The sequence below is a fragment of the Trichomycterus rosablanca genome, chromosome 9, assembly GCF_030014385.1.
Source record: "Trichomycterus rosablanca isolate fTriRos1 chromosome 9, fTriRos1.hap1, whole genome shotgun sequence".
Classification (NCBI taxonomy): Eukaryota; Metazoa; Chordata; class Actinopteri; order Siluriformes; family Trichomycteridae; genus Trichomycterus; species Trichomycterus rosablanca.
This window is the reverse complement of record NC_085996.1, coordinates 6,296,510-6,319,011: the sequence shown is the minus strand read 5'-3', so window position 1 is coordinate 6,319,011 and position 22,502 is coordinate 6,296,510. Positions and strand designations below refer to the sequence as shown.

The 22,502-nt window shown below is 43.3% G+C and overlaps 1 protein-coding gene across 1 annotated transcript in view; it reads left to right on the top strand.

The window, feature by feature from the left end:
- nkain2 (sodium/potassium transporting ATPase interacting 2) overlaps window positions 1-22,502 on the top strand; it is a 123,661-nt gene continuing 101,159 nt past the window's right edge. Inside the window, exon 1 of the mRNA XM_063001027.1 lies at window positions 1-54. Coding sequence (XP_062857097.1) covers window positions 1-54 — 54 coding nt within the window. The remainder of the gene's footprint in view (window positions 55-22,502) is intronic.

Genomic DNA, 22,502 nt, shown 5'->3' with positions numbered 1-22,502 from the left:
ATGAGCTGCTGTACTGGCCGCTGTACGCTGGCATTCATCTGCGGCATGCAGCTGGTAAGTGGCACCAGTCGTCTTATTACTGTTGGCATTCTCACATACAGTATTCATAATCCATCAGCTACATGTAACTATGACCATGCTAATACTAGGTCTTGGAAGAGCCATCCATGGTTCCTTGGAGATTAAGTGTTTATGTCTTGGAAGCAAACTCACTTTGACTCTGAAGGTTGCCTGAAGGTGTGGATGGTTGTTTTCTGTGGGGTGATCTACTCAAGATATGTCTTCTGTAGCCTAGGTCATTGGTTTCCAGTTTCCCTGGATCCAATACTTCTGCTTACTTTCTGTTAATCACTTGAAGGTGAAATGTGTTTTCTTAACTGGCACATTTTAACGCCAAGCCAAGAGCTTACATTGCATTAACATTTTCGGCATATAGCAGACGCTATTATCCAAAGGGACTTACAGTACTGGGACAGGATACAGTCTGAGCAACTGAGGGTTAAGGGCCTTGCTCAAGGGCCCAACAGCAGCAAACTGGCAGTGGTGGGGCTTGAACCAGAGACCGTCTGATTACTAGTCCGGTACCTTAACCGCTAGGCTACACCTGCCACAAGCAAAAAAAAAACATTGAGTTCTGTGTTTTGAAGATGAAATGGACCATCCAGACTGTTATCAGCAAAAGGTGCAAACGCCAACAAGTGTCACGGTTTTGGAACATCAGCTCAATATGTTTGCATTGTTTTTCATGCAGCTCTTTTAAGCTCTATTAAGCTAATATTCCGAAACCGTGACACTTGTTGGCTTTTGCACCTTTTGCTGATAACAGTCTGGATGGTCCATTGTTTTTTGCTAATTTTAAGCAGGCATCACATTTAAAATGCTTGTATTTACAAAATGTAAGTAAGTTGGTCCGTAAAAAGATTTGGTAGTGCTTTAGGCTTACAGCAAGTAGGTCCCGAGTTCGACTCCCAGATGGAGCGGTCCGGGTCCTTTCTTTGTGGAGTTTGCATGTTCTCCCCGTGTCTGTGTGGGTTTCCTCCCACAGGCCAAAGACGTGCAAGTGAGGTCAACTGGAGACACTAAATTGTCCATGACTGTGTTCAATATAACCTTGTGAACTGATGAATCTTGTATAATGAATAACTACCATTTCTGTCATGAATGTAACCAAAGTGTAAAACATGACGTTAAAATCCTAATAAACAAACAAACAAACACATTTAAAATGCTTGTATTTACAAAATAATAAAACATTTAAAAGGGGCGGCACCGTGGCTCGGTGGGTAGCACTGTCGCCTCACAGCAAGAAGGTCCTGAGTTCGATACCCAAATGAAGCAGTCTGGGTCCTTTCTGTGTGGAGTTTGCATGTTCTTCTTGTGTCTGTGTGGGTTTCCTCCGGGAGCTCCGGTTTCCTCCCACATTACAAAAACATGCAAGTGAGGTGAACTGGAGATCGATTGTCCATGACTGTGTTTGACATTAAACTTGTAATCCGATGAATCTTGTGTCTGTCATGATGCTAAATAATAAAACTTTCCTACCTGTTGCCAGATCTCTCTGAACGTGAACTACTGAAAAATGATTCATTGTGAAACTGGCGACGCCTACTGTACACTTACTCATAATAGCGGGCAGTGATCGTCTCAGCGTGTCCACCATCTGGTCTGATGAATCAGGCCGACCCGGTCAGCTGCCGTGTATTTGTTATGCTGATGCCGGCTGAATATCATACATAGCCGTGCTCGGTGATCTCATCAGCTGGACTGCGTTCAGAAGAGCTCAGTGTCCTTCTGTGGATCTTTGGCAGCGGGTTTCATGATATCAGAGCCGTTAACACATTAGCGTTCGTAATTAATAAAGGTGAATCATGCACTGTAGGTTGTCTTACTGTAAAAGGGTACACAGAAGGATTGGATGCACTGTGTGATTAATCATCAGGATTCAAATCATCTGCAGTTTGAGCCACAGTAGATCTGAGTCAGCCACGACCTTACGAACACCTTGTTAGCAGTTTATGGTTCGTCCCTCCTCAGACCACTGTCCGTGGGTACTCACCATGGTTGCTTTTGAGCTCTCCATCAACAAATTGACCCTTATCAAAGTCACTCAGGTCCTTATGCTGCTTATATTTGCTGCATTTAACATCTGTACTACCATAAACCCAACATTTGATAAACCCCTGACTTATGAAACAGGAGTTGCCATGCACATTTTTTGTGGGGGGGGGTCCCAATGATTTGGCTAATCTGTGTATATTTAGGAGAAAGCACATGGGTGCAGGGCAATGAAACACCCTGAACACCCAAGCAGATATTGGAAGAACATGCCAAACTGTGACCAGAGACAGTTTAAACCCAGGTCAACAGGAACCCGATGTGCAGGTGTGTTCATTCAGGCTTGTGACAGCACCTCAGTGAGACAGTTGGAACTTCCTTTACTCACACATGGTCAGTTTAGCTAGTGAGGTACCACAGACACTATCAGGAACTTAACCCGACTCAGGACTGGGTGCTGGGCATGTTTTGGACTACTGCGACAACCTACAGGTATATGCACATTCTCCAGAATGATATTGACTGTGATACTTCACGAGCGTTAAACCTCATCCTGCTGTAATTTCCTCATAAACCAGGCTGCAGATAAGCAAATAAACTGTTCTGTCAGAGGTGCTTCCAGTAGATCAGAGTCGGCTTCAGAATCAAATCAGTCCTGTCCTTTCATAACCTGAAGAAAATCCTCCACGCCTTCATCTCACTCCTGCATTTCTCATCCTGATTACTTTTACTCCCTGAGTAAAGGTGACAGTCAGTACGTGCATTTCAGCTTCAGCTAATACGACACGTCCCTGCTGCATGACTAAGTGCGAGTAAGGACATATACCTCACCTTACCTTTAGCATACTGGCTTATTATTACTTAAGAAATATAAATGGAGATTATTTCCTGCTATAATGGTTGTTGATCACATCACCAGAGGAACTATAGGAGCTGGTGCGTCGTGTCGAGAAGTTGGGAAAGAAATAAAACAAAAGTGATGTTGAACGCTGAAGAAGTTCTGAAGATTATGGTGGAAGGTAGAAGACTGGAACAGGTTGACTCCTTCTTATATTTAGGAAGTGGATAAATAAATACTGCAGAATTTGCTGGGCAAGTAAAGCCAAGATCATCAATAGGCATGGCGGTGATCCTCAAACTGACAAAATATATGGAAAACAAGTCAGTTAGCTCTATAGTCAAGCAACGATTGATGTAACCCTTGATCTAGCCAGTAGCCACATATGGATGTAAAGCCTGGACACTGAAGAAAGAGGAAGGAAGACACATTTAGTTTTTAGAACAAATGCATCAGAAAACTAATGAAATTCTCATGGAGGAAGATGATCACCATTGAGCAATCGTACAAGATGGCCACAACAGAAAGGAGCTACTGATACACATTAAGTCGCACAAGTTTGATCACCGATACAGCCTGGCCAATGTGAGTTGCACTTGTCTGTGTGTTCTCAATGCCCGCCCAAGCCTAAATAGAAAAAGGGGGGTTGTGTCAGGAAGGGCATAACACTTTGCCAAGACCAGATCTGCTGTGGCGACCCCTAAATACGGGAGCAGGTGGAAGAAAAAAAACCCGATTGATTACATTAAGTAATCACTCACTCACTCACTTTCTTAACCACTTATCCAATTAAGGTGTGTGTGGTGTGTGTGTGTGTGTGTGTGTGTGTGGGGGGGGGGTGCTGGAGCCTATCCCAGCTTTTCAATGGGCACAAGGCACACAGTAACACACACACATTCACCTATAGGGCAATTCAGTGTCTCCAATTAATCTGACAGCATGTTTTTGGACTGTCGGAAGAAAACCGGAGCTCCCGGAGGAAACCCACGCAGACACAGGGAGAACATGCAAACTCCGCACAGAAAGGACCTGGACCACCCCGCCTGGGGATCGAACCTTTCTGCTGTGAGGCGACAGTGCTACCCACTGAGCCACTGTGCCATCCCATTCACTAATCAGATTAAACATTTTGAGTTCCAGCCACTCAACATATTTTGTGGACTTTCTTATACATTTAAGTATTATTTACCTTAAAATATCTGCAAACCCAACATGTATTTATTAGGATGTTAACGTCATATTTTACACACTGTTGGTTACATTCATGACAGAACAGATAGTTACTGCTTACACAAGATCGATTTATCAGTTCAAGTTTTTAATGTTAAACACAGTCATGGACAATTTTGTATTTCCAATTGACCTCACTTGCACGTAATTGGACTGTGGAGGGAAACCCACACAGACACGGGGAGAACATGCAAACTCCACATAGAATGGACCCGGACTACTCCATCTGGGAATCGGACATGTAATTTCTACAAATTGTGATATTAAAGCAACTGGGTGTCTTTATTTCTGCTAACGTTCTGATTTACATTGTAAAGTGGATTGAAAGTTAATTCATTATTGTTTGCACATTAAAGAGCTTTTGGACTTTATCTGTCTTATTAAAGCTAATTACGTTTGATTAACGTCTTTATACTGCCTGTAGTGAGTCCTGCAGTCCCAAACAGCCTGAAGTCCAGTCTTCGTTTAGTCGAAAGCCAGACAGGTTGAAGTAATTTCTTTCTCATTGCTGCTTTACAGCTGGGTTGACTTTGCCCGAGGTCTGTCATCCAGTAGTTTCCATCAAGGTCAGACACTTTGTTGTTTTCTGTTTTTTTGCAGCCAGATTCTGCACTGTTATGCTGCGTTCCTGTAAGGGCCATAAATAAACCCGAAGAAAAAAGCCCTAAAACTGGGGATTTTAAATACTACTACAACCCCAAATCAGAAAAAGTTGGGACGACGTGGAAAAAACAAATAATAATAAAAAAACACAGAGTTTCTAACATTTACTTTGACTTTTATTTGATGTCAGACAGGATGAACCTGAGATATATTTAATGTTTTATCTGCTCAACTTTATTTCATTTATTAATAAACACTTATTCCTGCATTTCAGGCCTGCAACACATTCCAAAAAAAGTTGGGACAGTAAAGCATTTACCACTTCGTAATGTTGCCGTTCCTTTTCACCACACTTAAAAGACGTTTCGGCACTGAGGAGACCAAGTGATTTAGTGTTTCAGCTTTTATTTTGTCTCGTTTTTCCTGCAAACACGTCTTAAGATGTTCAGCAGTACGGGGTCACCTTTTTCCTTTTAAAATTCTCTATTGGGGACAGGTCAGGACTGCTGGCAGGCCAGTCCAGTACCCGTACCCTCTTCTTCTGCAGCCATGCCTTTGTAATGTGTGCAGCATCTTGTTGAAAAATGCTGGACGTCCCTGGAAAAGACGACGTCTTGAAGGCAGCACATGTTGCTCTAAGATCTCGATGTACTTTTCTGTATTAATGCTGCATCACAGAAGTGTAAATGACCTTTGCCAAGGGCACTGACACAGCCCCATACCATGACAGACCCTGGCTTTTGGACTTTTTTGATAACAGTCTGGATGGTCCTTTCGTCCTCAACCATAATGCATGTCTTACACCATTAACAATAATAAAATAGCATTAATGTCCTGTTTATTTATGCTGTAAACGCCAGTTCCTGCTTGCCAGATCCGGGGTGAGTCGAGTGCTTTATACAAGGACTGCACTTTGTCATTTGCCTCTTGGACTCGCATAAAAGTAATGTGATCATACTGACTTTTTAAACCATCTCCCAGTGTGCAGGAGGAAGTTATAGCTCAGTACATTTTCATTAAACTCTTTCAAAAGTGCTTGGCTTTCGTGCCAAGCTTAATATATACCCGCAGCAATAATACATCCTATGTATTATTTAAACCGTATGTATTGTTCCGTGACAGGAAAATCAAAAGTGCTGCGTTAGTTTCTTCCCAACGAAATCCGCGAGCGAATCGGAACCAAAAATAAACCCAGAAAATGATGTAAGTCCTCCACTGCGTTCTGCGCTCATTTGCAACTCTCGTTTGAGTCAGTGCGGCGGTGTTTAGAAAGCCGTGGGTGTTTATGCGCACGAGCCTCTGCAAGGTTAGGGAAAAGACTGTGCCCCGGTGCATGCTGGGATATGATGGTAAATAGCAGCATGATAGAGCAAGGATGACAGAGAGCTGCCTGTCCGCCAGCACAAGTTCTTGACATTTGGCGAGTGAAATGAATCACCTTTCCTGCACGAGCACGCAGATCTGAAAGAGCAGGAAGATTTAATACCTCCTCATGCTGTGTAAATCACTCCTGCCTTAACAAGACCAATAAACACAAGTGCACTACAGGCGGCCTGGGCGGCGGCTTCTCCCGGGGAGGACCGTCGCATTACCCTTCCCTCTCGACTCCTACAGGTGGTTGTACACTCACTGAGCACTTTATTAGGTATGCCTATGTGGTGCTTCTATTGATTATTTTAAAAGATACTATTACTATATAAATGTACTGTGTTGGTATTCAACTACTGACAGTATACACTGATACAGCCATAACATTAAAACCACCTCCTTGTTTCTCCATTTTATCAGCTCCACTTACCATATAGAAGCACCATGTAGTTCTACAATTACTGACTGTAGTCCATCTGTTTCTCTACATGCTTTTTTAAGCCTGCTTTCATGCTGTTCTTTAATGGTCAGGACCCCCACAGGACCACCACAGAGCAAGTATTATTTGGGTGGTGGATCATTCTCAGCACTTCAGTGACAGTGACATGGTGGTGGTGTGTTAGAGCGTGTTGTGCTGGTATGAGTGGATCAGACACAGCAGCGCTGATGGAGTTTTTAAACACCTCACTGTCACTGCTGGACTGAGAATAGTCCACCAACCAAAAATATCCAGCCAACAGCGCCCCATGGGCAGCGTCCTGTAACCACTGATGAAGGTCTAGAGGATGACCGACTCAAACAGCAGCAATAGATGAGCGATCGCCTCTGACTTTACATCTACAAGGTGGACCAACTAGGTAGGCGTGTCTAATAGAGTGGACAGTGAGTGGACACGGTATTTAAAAACTCCAGCAGCGCTGCTGTGTCTGATCCACTCATACCAGCACAACACACACTAACACACCACCACCATGTCAGTGTCACTACATTACTGAGAATGATCCACCATCCTATAATATCTGGTCAGTGTGGGTTGCTGTAGATTGATAAATGGGGTCAAGCAGCGGTCTTCAAGTAGGCAGTAGGCAGCTCACTATGTTTCCAGACAGACCCCTGGTTTATATTTTACATGCACGTGACTGCATGGTACAGTTGGTATTATGGGTGTCTTACACCAAAATGGGTTCTGGAAACCTGGGTTCAATCCTGGCCTTCAGTCACTGAGTGCTGTGCCACCATGCCACCCACTCACTAACCAATTATAATGAATCAACCAGGTATGGGTGTCAGTCCTCGTCCTCGTCTTTGATTACTAATCCTCGTCTTTGAGGTGCTTTGCAAGCCCAGAATCGATGCTGGGTTCAGACCCCAGTATTCAATCCGAGTGTGTAAAGGACTTGAGTGTTCGCTAATGTCTTCGCTGTGACAGTCTGAGATTGAGTGTTTAGCATGAAGGAACAACGCGGCTCATTAGCAGTGTAAGTGCGTCTCCTCACTTTTTGCTAATGAGGTCAGATTAAGGCTAGGGTGATATACAAATCACAGCCATGGGACAAAGAAATCCTCTCAACACCAGCACAAACGTGAGCAAAAGTATCTAGAAACCAACTGTAACTTATATTTGGATACTTTAGTCACATGAATCTAACAGACAGCTCCCTCGTTATTCAGTCAGATTATCACTCAGAATTAAGGCGCCTCAGTAGGAGCATTTTAAGGAATCTAAGAATTTAGACATGCCCTCTTCTCGAGAGTGTAGGATGTTGTAAAATGTCAGTTATGGGTGTGGCTGAATCACCTAAACTCAATCATTTTCAGGGGCGTGCATGCCGTCATGTCAGTAGCACTGGCATGTGTATGTGGGTAGCACTGTCGCCTCACAGCAAGAAGGTCCTGGGTTCGATCCCCAGGTGGGGCGGTCCGGGTCCTTTCTGTGTGGAGTTTGCATGTTCTCCCCGTGTCTGTGTGGGTTTCCTCCAGGTTCTCCGGGTTCCTCCCACAGTCCAAAGACATGCAAGTGAGGTGAATTGGAGACTGTGTTTGATATTAAACTTGATGAATCGTGTGTAATGAGTAACTACCGTTCCTGTCATGAATGTAACCAAAGTGTAAAACGTTAAAACCCTAATAAACAATAAACAACAATCTGTCTGGAGAATTTAAAATCATATTCACTAAAGGGTATAACGGCACCAAATAAGAGTAAATGCACCCACATGGGCTGTATGTTACACTTCATTATTTTTTGCACCTTGGTTCTTTAATTGCTTTGGTGTAAATAATCCGATGTTGGAATGTGTTGGTGCTGCAGCAGATCTTGTTTACAGCACTTAATCTACCATGATAACAACATCACTGTGGTTTATTCGCTGCTTACTGGTCTACTGATGAGCATTATAACAGGACGTGGCAGTTTAGCGCTGGAGAAGAGTCACCTCACTGCATGTCTGCAAAGCAAGTCATCTATTATCCTTCTGGCTGCAATTCAGCAACCGTCGTTAGAGCATCTTCCCCCGGACGCCTCTGTCCATTGTTTATGATCTAATAATAAACACGTCTGATGGGACTGTCAAGAAATATGAATACTCATAATTCCTCAGCACTACCTGTCTGTGATTTTTTCCTCTCTCGTTTGGCTCGGCCTGCGGCGGGTAGGAGGAAGGATGAGGTCCCTCAGGAGCCCAGACAAAAGGCGCTTTAGTGCCGGCAGGAGCGAGTCGAGAATCAAAGAATCAAAGCTTTTTTACATTTTATTTTCTCTAGTCTGATCTGTTCTATATCTCGCCACAAATAGTAACTGGACCAGAAAGGTCTGGTTGGTGTTGGAGGCTCTCAGCTGTATCCATGGGAAATATCATCTCCAACGAAGATATTATAATGACTCAGTGGGAGGCGAGTCAGGCGTGTACAGGCAGTAGGAGAATCACAGGCTCTGGTGCGTCGGCTCTATAGTCGTGCAGATATTTTACTGTCAGGAGTTTTATATAGACTCTGATCTTTCACTTCTCAGTTTCTGGTTGCTTATCTGGCAGGACTGGGAAACTTGACTGTGACTTTGGAGTGTTTTCTGTTTAAAGGCAAGACTCCTAAAAGTAAACACGAGACCGTGGAACCGGTTTTGAATAAAGCACAACTGTGTTCAGCATCTTTTTTAATGCATTAAATCTGTGTTATATGCAATACAGTCAAGAAAAGTTGGGACAGATGAAAGTTTACCACTGTGTTCCATCACCTTTAATGGTTTGGGAATTGAGGACACGAACTGTTACAGTTTTGCAAGCAGAAATTTTACCCATTCTGGATTAATACGAGACTTCAGCTGCTCAACAGTCAAATATCTGATTCTTCTTTCATGATGCACCTTACAATTCAACAGGTGACAGATCTGTCAGTCGAGCTCACGCACTGTATGGTACGAATGATACAGTGGGTATTGGTGGTGGTGCACATCCCCAAGGTCCCAGTGTTATTGTCTCTGAGGTGTACCGGAACCTACCAGGAATATACCAATATGTGGATTGGGTAGTAAATGAGATGCCCTGGGATATACTGGTACCCTGTGTATTTCTATCTTGCTACTATGATCAGTGGCTATTGAGATGAATTAATGAATTGTGGCAGAATTGTGGGTGAGTGCTGGTGCTCTAGCTTTAATCTTTTGATCTATTACCTCCTGATTTGCGGTTTCAGAAGAACTTACCAGCCTCCTTCTGAGCTTTTCTCACCAGCAGACTTTTGGCACAATCTCTTTTTCAAATCCTCCAGATGGATTTCTATTGAGGGGCTTTTGGAGATTGAAGGATTTGTACGTTCGGCTGAATTGATCACATGGTAAATGTGCCTCAGCGAGTGCCAAGGCTCCTCTGTGCCCGGGATAAAATATGATCATGTTTCCCGAGCGCAGGGAGGAAGTCCTCCGCTGAATATATTAACAGCATTACATATGTATTTTATCAAGCAAATTAAACCGGAGTTTCTCTCAGCTTCAGTGTTTGGGCTTGGCCAGAGAACAGGGCACTAAATTGATTGTTATACCACCCTGCCCACCTATTTTGAGCCTCCGCCTTGCTAGACCCACCCGGGACGAAACTGGGGATGGTCTGAGTGGAAATACTGTCAAGCATGGCCAGTCAGCGTAACTCACTTTTCATTTGCGGCCTGTCTTATTAATTATTGTTTTCAGTCCTGGCATCTGCCTCGGTGCCAGCTTGGCGGTATGATCGCACGCACAAATGCACAGACAGTCCCCAGGGTACCCTGCTCTATTTTCAAAACTCAATATCCTGCCAACAAGGTCCCATGATTGCGAATTTATAAGAAAATCACTGGCATGAGCCAGTTGGTGCGATAAAAAACAGTCAGGGTTGACACTGGGGAGAATGGTTGGCAGTTTCAATTTTTTATGACTTTATTTATACGGTTATTGTAAGCAAAAGTATTTTAGATTTAAACCTAGATCCACAGGACCCTGGAGCGTTGCAGCACCCACACACTACCAGAAAATACAAAATGCATACATCAACTTAGAGCATTATTTGCTAATTCCAAGGCCATATAACTTTGTGGCCTCTTAATTCTTCATTAGTGATTATGATCGACCACATGGTGAGATCTTCTCTGTGCCTCAACTGATTTTGACTGCACCCATTAAAAAGTACATGGAGGGCACTCGGGTGATGCAGTAGTGTAATATGCTAGTCCACCAACACTGAGAGGTCAAGCTCTCCACTGATGAAGGTCTAGAAGATGACCGACTCAAACAGCAGCAATAGATGAGTGATCGTCTCTGACTTTACATCTACAAGGTGGACCAACTAGGTAGGAGTGTCTAATAGAGTGGACAGTGAGTGGACACGGTATTTAAAAACTCCAGCAGCGCTGCTGTGTCTGATCCACTCATACCAGCACAACACACACTAACACACACTAACTACAAAGTGCTTCTATATGGTAAGTGGAGCTGATAAAATGGACAGTGAGTGTGGAAACATGGAGGTGGTTTTAATGTTATGGCTGATCGGTGTATACTGAAGTTTTTTTTTTTTTTTTTTTTTTTTTTCCTACTGTTTTTCTGATTTAGTAATTTCTGATTCCCTATTTCAGTTACTCTGCTGCTTATCTTGCTATTCCTTTAATATTTGTGTAGGTGTGAGTAGATGTTGCACTGGCAGTAATGTCCATCCTTCTTTTCATCAGACATGGCCAAATGTGCTAAGCAGCGGTCAGGCGGGTAGCAGCCCTGAGCACCTGAACACCCATCATCAAAGCCAACAATGGCAGCCATGAGAATATGTAAACATGACTAACCTGTGCAGCCGAGATTGTAATTCAGCTAAAGTTATGTTTTTATGTGTTTTTTATAATATTTTGCACTCCTACAACACCCACCCACCCACCAATGTTTACTTTAACCACCGACAAAGCAAAACATACAGCGTACTTGTTTTGGGGATCTGAACACACACCAAGCAGAAACAGCATAATAAGTAGAAATTAATTCCAGCGCGCTGGTGGAACTCTGTGGTTCAGGCCCAGAGCGCAGTGGTCCACGAGGTGCTGAGCCAGCTAATGAGCTGTGCAGGCTGCCCGGGTAAGCAGCGCCGGATCTTCTAATGGGAAAGGTCAGGGGTGTCGGGTGCCATCATTGTTCTCCTGCCAGTCCGGTGAAATAAAGAGCTTAACGTGCTATTAGTGTAAAAAAGTGAAGTCATATTAAAACTGACCAAAAGTTCCCTCCAATTTACTGCACACAGGAAGTGAGAGCCGACTCACCGTGCTGCTGGAAATAAAGTCCCTCAGGAGAATGAACCAAAATCCAGTACTAATAATATAGACATTAAATTCAAAACTTTACAGCTGTTATGTCAAAAGTATGTGGACAGCCCTCCTAAAGACCCCTTTCCCCCCTCATATTCCTTTTTAAAATTTCACTGCTGCATGCACCACCCCCACACTGGCCAGAGAGGACCAAGGGCTAGCACCTGTCCCCTCCAAATGTGTGAAATCAAAATCGCTGGCTGTTTTTTTGGGGGGCAGCCAATGTTGCATTCTCACATTTTGTTGTATGAGTTGTACCACATTTAGAGAGTCATGCTATGCCTTATGTGTTCCTCCACCTCTTGTGCTGGTGCCTTGACCGGACAACAGGAGTCACTAATCAGCACAGAACCCCAAATTTAACCCCATTAAATGACATCAGACCTTCTCTTTCAACATCAGTGCCTGAAGTAGGAACAAATTCCCACAAACACACTTCAAATTCTTGCGGAAAGTAATATAGAAAAAGGTATATTATATAAACATAGACATTTATCTAAACATAAATAGACAGTACACCAACAAACTCTGAGTAAAAAAAACATGCAATGGAAATATAACAGTAACCAACAAACTTCAAACCTCAGCTCATCGGAAGGAACAGAATCTATGGACACAACCTCACGGACTTTTGGGAATTTTGGCTACTCAGTAAGCAGCTCACGTTCTGCACTAAACAGCGGTTCACACATGACGGCTCATCCTCCACCCTCCCGTGGTAATTCGGTGCTGTGTTTCTGATGTATTCATTACGGAGGAGCCCACCACCAGTAGCGTTCACAGCACTTTATGGGTCACGACCGGTGTCGGCGCCGTCAGAAAACTGTTGGAGGAAGAAAATTATCATGAATTTAAAGAGCATGATTAAAGGAGCGTGGACGCGGGCGAGCGAATGAATGCGCGTTGAATGTTGAACAGCGGTCTACAAGGTCTCCGCCGGATGGATTATAATTCGAGAGCCTGGTCAAACATTTTCTGCAAGACTTAATTAATCACTGTTTTGTAAAATGCTTTAATTTAGCATAAAAGTGCTTATCTAGAGACCATTAGAGCGGCGTTTAATGCTGAGCTAAATCACCCTGCAAGAGGGAGGAGAGAGCAACGACCGTCTTAGCTTCTCACCTCCATGTCACATATTGTTCTAGATGATGTTAAGCATTTTACTGTTTACATTAAGAGCTGTCGACTGTTTCACTGTATCACAGCGGTACTTTGAAACTTGACGTCAATCGATTCTGAAAGTGGTGTTGAGTTTAAAAGACGTTGAGTTTCAAGGTAGTTTTTCCCATAAGGATGTATGGAAAACCTGTTAATGCGTTCCATGGTCAGGTGGAATGCCACAAATATAATATAATAAAGCAATAAGCCACGAGAGGCCGTGCGTTACTGTGATTTTAGCACGGGGATGACGTTTTTGGCACGACGCGAAGCGGAGTGCCTAAAACTTCTTTCCCGTGCTAAAATCATAACAGTAACGCATGGTCTCGAGTGGCTTATTGCTTTTATAAAACGGCGGTCAACATAAAATACAATAAATTCATAAATGTATTTATTGTGTATAAACTTACAATAAAGCATTCTTCCGCGACGCAAGGTAGTTCGATTATCAGTGTTGCTAGGCAACATGAGGGCGAAAATAGCATTAACTTTTTCTTTTCAGTGGCGTATTAATATGGAATGATGTGAGGTGGTCATAGGTGTGCGTTTATCGGGGATTTTACAACGGCTTCGAACGCGGCTCAGCCAATCAGATTTTAGGACCGGAACTATCCGTTTCATAAAAACCACTGAAATAACGCTTTACCTTTTGTTTACGTCACACACACATCAAGTTTAAGGGAAGTGTTGAGTTTATTCTGTGTATTCTGACACCTTTCTACCAGAACCAGCATGAACTTCTTCAGCACTTTGAGCTACAGTAGCTCGTCTGTTGGATTTAGCACACACGGGCCAGCCTTCGCTCCCCACGTGCATCAGTGAGCCTTGGCCGCCCATGAACCTGTCGCCGGTTTACCACTGTTCCTTTCTTGGATCACTTTTGATAGATACTGACCACTGCAGACCATCACAATTTGGTCCTTGTCAAACTTGCTCAAATCCTCACACTCGTCCATTTTTCACTTGCTGCCTGATATAGAGCAGGTGTAGCCTAGTGGTTAAGGTACTGGTCCAATAATCAGAGGGTTGCCGGTTCAAGCCTCACCACTGCCAGGTTGCCACTGTTGGGCCCTTGAGCAAGGCCCTTAACCCTCAATTGCTTAGATTGTATACTGTCACAGTAGTGTAAGTCACTTTGGATAAAAGTGTCTGCTGAATGTTGTAAATGTAAATATATCCCACCCACTAACAGGTGACGTGATAATCAGTGTTATTTACTTTACCTGTCAGTGGTCATAATGTTATGCCTAGTCTGTGTATAATGAACAACATAATTATTACACCAACACTGAGGCTGTTTTGTGTCAGTATAAAGTCTGACTGCATTTCAAATGATGTATTTGTCACTAGTGAAGCATGAGATGTAGCACCACACCTACAATAATTGAAAATGAACCCAAGTGCAGGATGCTTGGCCAAGGTAGAACAATACTGTGGCTATTGTTCTACCTTGGCTACTAAACAGAAAGGACAATGGAGCGACAAATGAGGTGGCCAAAATAACAGAAACAAACAAACAAACAAAAAAAGCAAAAAAACAAAAGCAACCTCCACAGCTCACAAAGGAGAAAGTGGATGGAATAGAGATGGTGCAGAACTGACAACTGGTTGTCATAATATGAGGTTTAAATCAGGTCTAACCAACTGTCCCCATCACAGGCGGTTGAAGGTTACGGTTATGGCAGCCCTCTCAGCGTTCGTGTGGCTGCTTTGATTCAGAGTAAACACGCTGAACACGGAGCTCTTTGAACTGACATGAGATGAGCGTTAGCCTCTGACAGCGGTGTAGCCCTGGGCCGGCCCTGATACTGCCCAGATAGCTCCTGTACACACTGGCAGGTAAACAAGATGCACCGGCAGGCTGGGAATGAAAGCCTGACGGGTGATGGGCGGCAGGGATATTGGCTTGCAGGGAGAAGCTTCCTCGGCTCAAAATGAACATCGGAAAAGCCCTGAGCCTTCACGGTTCGAACCGACTGTTCATTACACAGCGGGTGGTTTGTTAACAGGACCGATGTAAACAGTTAAACACCTTTTGTGAGACTTGTGTTCATCCTAGTGAGCGACGAGCGACCGTTCTTTTCCTATGTAGAACAAAACGCTGCATTTCAAGTGACACAGAGTGAGATGTGATGTTAAATTAAGGTTTTGTTAATTTGATGCAAATTAGGTTTAATGCATTTCAGAGATTAAGCCAGTGTTTGGCTCCAGTAGATCAATTTTTTCAATTATACAGTGTAAGTGTCTAACTTCTCTTATGTCCTGTGCTTTTAGATATATTTACATTTACATTTTCTTCATTTAGATAGATAGATAGATAGATAGATAGATAGATAGATAGATAGATAGATAGATAGATAGATAGATAGATACTTTATTTATCCCGAAGGAAATTATTGGTCTGCTAAATTATATTTAGCAGACGCTTTTATCCAAAGCGACTCACATTACTGTGACAGTATACTGTCTAAGCGATTGAGGGTTAAGGGCCTTGCTCAGGGGCCCAACAGTGGCAACCTGGCAGTGGTGGGACTTGAACCAGCGACCTTTCGATTGCTAGTCCAGTACCGTAACCGCTAGGGTACAGCTTCTGTTCAGCGGTGCTTTGGATCATTTCCTCTGGAGAAAATTCTGTTTTGACATTAGAGAAATTCTAAGGCAGTGCTAGCCTAATCGGAAGGTTGTTGATTCAAGCCCCACCCCTGCCGATTCCCAAGTACTCTCACTCACTCAATGTTTTAACCGTTTATCCAATCAGGGTTGCGAAGGGCAGGCACACACACACACCCACACACCCATTCAATTATAGGGCAATTCAGTGTCTCTACTTAACTTGACTGCATGTTTTTGGACTGTGGGAGGAAACCAGAGCTCGAGGAGAACATGCAAACTCCGCACAGAAAGGACCCGGACCGCCCGGCCTGGGGATCGAAGCCAGGACCTTCTTGCTGTAAGGTGAGAGTGCCACCCACTGAGCCACCATGCCGCCCGGTTCCCAAGTAGTGAAATAATACTGGCAAACGGCTGATGATAAAAGCCTGATGGTTTTTAGAAAGTGTTGGTATTATTAGAGATTAAACCCTGACGACTGGTAAGGACTTATTAATATCGGACAGCATTGGAGCATTGGCTGAGAGTGTGGAAACGGTGATGGGGAAGTATCTGAGAAAAGCTAAGACTTGAGGACAAATTAATAGTTGAAGTTTTTTGGAGATTTTCATGAAGAAAACCATGGACATTTGTGGAAGTGCTAAAGATTTTGAGGACTTTGTAGAGGATGCTAAGGGTAGAATAGAAGATCTTTGTCTTTACAGAGAAAGATGGTAAAGATTACGATAAAATTGTTGATAGTTGCTGAGTAAAGCCTTGTAAGAAAGCCCAAGCCAAAGCCTCAGACTTGGAGGACATGAGAAAGATCACCATGGAGTGTTTGGCTGTAGGACCAAGCCTGTGGGGAGGTCTGTAAGGATAACCTCAGAACTAAGATGAAGATCTTTCATTCCACTGCAGTTGAGTTTAATAGGTGTAGGGACGGTAAAAAATTGACTTCCCTAGACTTGACTGACAACTGTGGGAGCGTGGGTAAAATGCTGGGGATTATGGGGAAGCAGAGGCTTGTGTGTAGATAAGAAAAGTGCACCCTGGGTGTTGATGGCTCCAGAGTGCTGGAGGGGTGGTTGAAAGACAAACTGCCCTTCGCTGTCAGGCCTTCAACTCTGATTGATCTTCTTCCTCCCTACAGTTTATCTCAGCGGCTTTATTGCACCGCGTGTTCGGAACGTCTGTGCTCTGTAGAGACCCGCGGCGACCGCGGTGCCGTTCGGCAGGTACCAGCCTTGTTATGGTTGCTCTCAAATATTATTTGGCTTAAACACCTCATTAGATGTGTGATGCCATTTACAAAACGGACACTAAATGGTCAAGCGTACGTGGACAGTCCTCCTGAAGATTGAGTTCAGGTGTTTAAACCACGTCCATTGCTAAGTAGTTTATAAGTCATTTATATAAAATAAATCACAAGCTTCCATCATATGGCAACAGTTTAGGCAAGGTCTTTCCTGTTCCAACATACACTATATGATCAAAAGTATTTGGACACCTGATGATGATCATCTCATTTCAAAAACAATAAACTGACCTCTGTGATCTTTTCAACTAAAACAGCACAATACTTTGAAGTGTGTCTGTGTGAGTTTGTGCCCATTTAGTCAATAGAGCATTTGTATGGCTGGGAAATGATGTTGGTCAAGAAAACCTCAGTTGATGTTCCAGTTCATTCCAGAGCTGTTGAGTGAGACTGAGGTCAGGGCTCTGTGCGGGTCACTGGAGTTTCTTTAATCTGAGCTTTTCTTCATTAATGAACATCTGCATTAATGTTGTTCAGTTTTACTGTTATAATAATAATGTGTTGTATTTATAATTTGTGTTGTATTTTGACCACGCCTTAAGTCTTGGTTCCAAGCACTGTTTAGCATGTTAGTTGAAGGTGTTATATTTACACTGTCGTGGAATAATAAGGTGACCTTCTTTGAAGGTGATCAAAGAAGACAAAGAGGCCGCTCAGGTGGCGTAGCAGTAAAAACACATGCTAGCACACCAGAATACATCGTATCGAATCTCAGCTCTGCCATCCGGCTGGGCTGATCGGCCACATGAACAACGATTGGCCTGTTGTTCCTATAGGGGTGGGGTATTAAGCCGGATAGGGACTCTTCGCGACTGATGCAAATGATGGCGCCTGCACAGAGGCGTGTCTCTCTGTACACAAGGCTTATTCACATATATGCACTCGCCTAGTGTGGGTGACAAATGCATACAGCTGCTGCCCACATGTCGGAGGGGGCGTGGGTTAGCTTCTTTCTGCTCAAATGACGCAATCGGGAAATTGGACGCGCTAAATGACAGGAGAAAATGCATAAAAACAAAAATATAAAAAGAAGACAAAGGTTACAGTTGACTGGATTGGAGAATTTATTGGCACGCCTGTGGGTTCTTACAGTAGTATATTAGCTGAAGAACAAAGAACAGAACTGTGGGCCTCCCTTTATACCGCTCTAGTCACGTTACAGTTTCAGCACTTCCTCTAAAGCTTGGGTGTAAACCATTCTGTGGTAACCGTTGTTCTTCATCTGCTTACAACATCTTGCAACGGCTTAAGACAGACATACTTATCATACTTATTACTTATCTCTGTACTTTCCACTCCAGCTGCGCTTCCTCAAGCAACAATATGACTATGGGGATTTAATGCACAAGCTTAAAATCTAACCTTTCCACTACAACACAAGATGTAAAACTCAGTCTAGACAAATAAATAATGTACGTATTGTTTAGGGTAGACATCAAGGCAGACAGGGCCGACTTAAAATGGAACAATAACAACATCTTTTTATGGAGTGGTGCTAGTCTGGCCCAGTAATTGATCTCTGCTCCTCGCTCTGCAACTTTACATGGTCCTTGTTCATAATCGCTTCTACTGTTGAATAATACTACTCACAGTTGATGGTGGAATATCTAGGAAGGAAGAAATTTCCCAAAATGACCCATTGTTACATTTACTTGAATTCAGTGATTTAGAGTTGTGTCCCAATACTTTTGTCCGTCCATTTAAGCAGAGCACAGTTAGTTGGTGCAGTTAGCAGTGCCAAGTTCAATCCGCATGATGAGCTACAGCTTTAATCATTTTAAAATGAATGCTGGGTGGAATGAGACTGCAGATTGCTGCGGCACCTTCATACATTCGGCCCAAAGTGTTGAGTCAGTGTTTCAACTAATGAAATTGATCCACTCGCTATATTGGTTTTCTTCTGGTCTTTTGGATAAATAGAGGGTTGGACCCTTTTATATTTCTTTTAGAACTGTGTGTGTGTGTGTGTGTGTGTGTGTGTGTGTGTGTGACTAATATCTTAAGTAGTATGAGCTCTAAACTGCTGGAGTTGTATGAGATGGATAGAAGAGGCGGGTAAATTACATTAGCTGGGAAGCGCTGAGCGGGCGCTGCCAGTACGCTCGGAGCTCGGTGGGTCATGAAGCATTTGGCTGGTACGATACCGTACAGTCGTATTCACCAGCGTCTAGAAAAAAATACCCACACATCCCAGTTCCTCTGGGTCTTTTCTACCAATGTACTGATTACCTGAAGCTCTGATATCAGGAGTCTGGAACTTTCTTTATTGCTCAGCGGTGCAGTACTTGTGCAGTAATGTCCGTTAGTTCCATTTCTAATTGGTCCCAATGGTTCCTACTACAGCTTCTGTTTTTTCCCTGTGGCGTCGCGGTTTTCATGCCGACTTTGCACGTGCCGCTTTGTTTTGCTTGTTATGAGATCTTGTCCCCAACAGTTTGTGCTTTATCACCTGTTTCCCATCAGTCCTTGATTATCGTCCTTATTAATACCCTCAGTGTTTCCTGTTTTTCTTTGCAGTGTTGTTTGGTCTAACCACTGTTCCTGAGTTTTACAAGTTCCTTGTCCGCCTGTTACTTTGAATACGATCATGGATTTATCCTCCTATTCATTTGCCTACTTGTGCATTGACCTCCGCTGTGGACTTTGGTTTAGATTCTTGGACTCACCCCAAAAAAGCACTTGCTGAGCAACCGCGCGTCTCGTCTTTCCTTAAACTGTATGCAGAGATTTTAGTTTAGTGCCTCGTTCAGTGCGAGGCTGCCTGCATATTTCAGCTTTCTGCACTGTTTAAGCGTTTCACTTCATCTGCGGTAACACCGCTTTTTTGAGTGTCGACTGACAGAATTGAGAGTTTTAAATGCTGTTTTATATAAAATATATTCTAGTTTTAAACAAAGCTGTACCAATGATCGTCATTTGGTGATTTACACCGATCAGCCATCAAATTAAAACCACCTCCTTGTTTCTACACTCACTGTCCATGTTATCAGCTCCACTTACCATATAGAAGCACTTTGTAGTTCTACAATTACTGACTGTAGTTTATCTGTTTCTCTGCATGCTTTGTTAGCCCCCTTTCATGCTGTTCTTCAATGGTCAGGACCACCACAGAGCAGGTATTATTTAGGTGGTGGATCATTCTCAGCACTGCAGTGACACTGACATGGTGGTGGTGTGTTAGTGTTTGTTGTGCTGGTATGAGTGGATCAAACACAGCAGCGCTGCTGGAGTTTTTAAACACCTCACTGTCACTGCTGTACTGAGAATAGTCCACCAACCAAAAACATCCAGCCAACAGCGCCTCGTGGGCAGCGCCCTGTGACCACTGATGAAGGTCTAGAAGATGACCGACTCAAACAGCAGCAATAGATGAGCGATCGTCTCTGACTTTACATCTACAAGATGGACCAACTAGGTAGGAGTGTCTAATAGAGTGGACAGTGAGTGGACACGGTATTTAAGAACTCCAGCAGTGCTGCTGTGTTTGATCCACTCATACCAGCACAACACACACTAACACACCACCACCATGTCAGTGTCACTGCAGTGCTGAGAATGATCCACCATCCAAATAATACCTGCTCTGTGGTGGTCCTGTGGGGGTCCTGACCATTGAAGAACAGGGTGAAAGCAGGCTAAAACAGTATGTAGAGAAACAGATGGACTACAGTCAGTAATTGTAGAACTTCAAAGTGCTTCTATATGGTAAGATGAGCTGATAAAATGGACAGTGAGTGTAGAAACAAGGAGGTGGTTTTAATGTTATGGCTGATCGGTGTATTGTTTGAATCAAGGATGCATTAAATCTATTAAAGAGCTTCAAAGCCACACACTTTGATGATTGCCGTGATGATTGGTAAATGTAAAATATCTACCTGGTTGTTAACACCCCCCTTCCAACACGTGTGTAGTAGCCAACCGCTTCTTTTCACCTGCACGAGGCAGGTTCCCACAGAGAGCAGTATAGCGTACAGAGAGTCACGCACTGCTCTCCATCATTCATAATCTCTGTAATTGCAGCATCATTAATGAATTCTTTCAGCTCTCCTTCCCTTACACAACCAATCATGTCTGTGTTGATAGCAGGGCTGAGATATAAAAATTAGAGAGCGTATAATCTCAGCAGTGGTGGGCTAGCGTGTTGGGTGGGCTACCCAATCTGACTGATCTTGGACCACAGCGGCAAGCTGTAAAAACTGTTTATCTGGAAAACAATGATACAGCCAGCTGCTGTGTGAATGCAGCCTTAGAATTCCAGTTATTTAGACTGCCAGAAGTGATGGGGTCAAAAACAATGCTTATAAAAATACTTTCAAGATGTGCGGCCACTCTGTACTGAAATCTTATGATTCCGCTCGTATTTCCTGCCCCAGCCACTCGTTTTCAGGTTTGAATCATATTACTCAGAGGTCTTTGGGAAGCTTCAGGCAGAGCTCAGGCGGTCGTTACCTCTTATTCCTCCACTCTTGATGAGAAGAATGAGAGAGACAGATAGACCCGTATTAACCATCTCTATTTCCTTCAGCCCGATTGTGGCGCCTCCAATCAGAAGGAAATGACTTTGATTATTTTCAGCATACGGGGAAATAAGATCCCATTTCAGCCTCAGATTCAGAGATGATTTAAATCGGCCCATCGGGGGAAAAACGTCGATATCTAACCACTGATTAAGGTTTAGTATTTAAGGAAGCATTTTAGAGCTATCAGTTTATCTCTGTGAAGAATCAATCATTTTTTTATGATTTTAGTTAAAACAATTAGTACTAAAACACCAAGATAATGATAATTCAGGTTATTAAGTTCCTTTGATTCAGTTCCAACCCCTAACAACCATGTGGATGGTGTTTCTACAGCACATTTTTTCTTCTGTTTGGGCCTTTAGGCTTCTAAAGGCCTGTTCACTGTTCCTGTAGTTGTATCCATCCATCTTGTTGCTGGTCGTCCTCTTCCTCTTTTACTTTTTACTTATATAAATACTAGAATCAAAAAGGGGTGTGGCTTTCTGTAATTTGAGATGACAACAGTGCTGGCTAGCTAATCAGAATTAAATGAGCTCATGTTTTGTCGCCAAAAGGCAGGACACAGTAAATTGTGCTTTAGGACTCTAACACACTATGTATAGTATTGTATACAATTGTTATTATTATGCCTCCAGGCATAACATTATGACCACTGACAGGTGAAGTGAATAACACTGATTATCTCTTCATCACGGCACCTGTTAGTGGGGGGATGTATTACGCAGCAAGTGAACATTTTATCCTCAAAGTTGATGTTAGAAGCAGGAAAAATGATCAAGCGTGAGGATCTGAGTGAGTTTGACGAGGACCAAATTGTGATGGCTAGACGACTGAGTCAGAGCATCTCCAAAACTGCAGCTCTTGTGGGGTGTTCCCGGTCTGCAGTGGTCAGTATCTATCAAAAGTGGTCCAAGGAAGGAACAGTGGTAAACCGGCGACAGGGTCATGGGCGGCCAAGGCTCACTGATGCATCCAACAGACGAGCTACTGTAGCTCAAATTGCTGA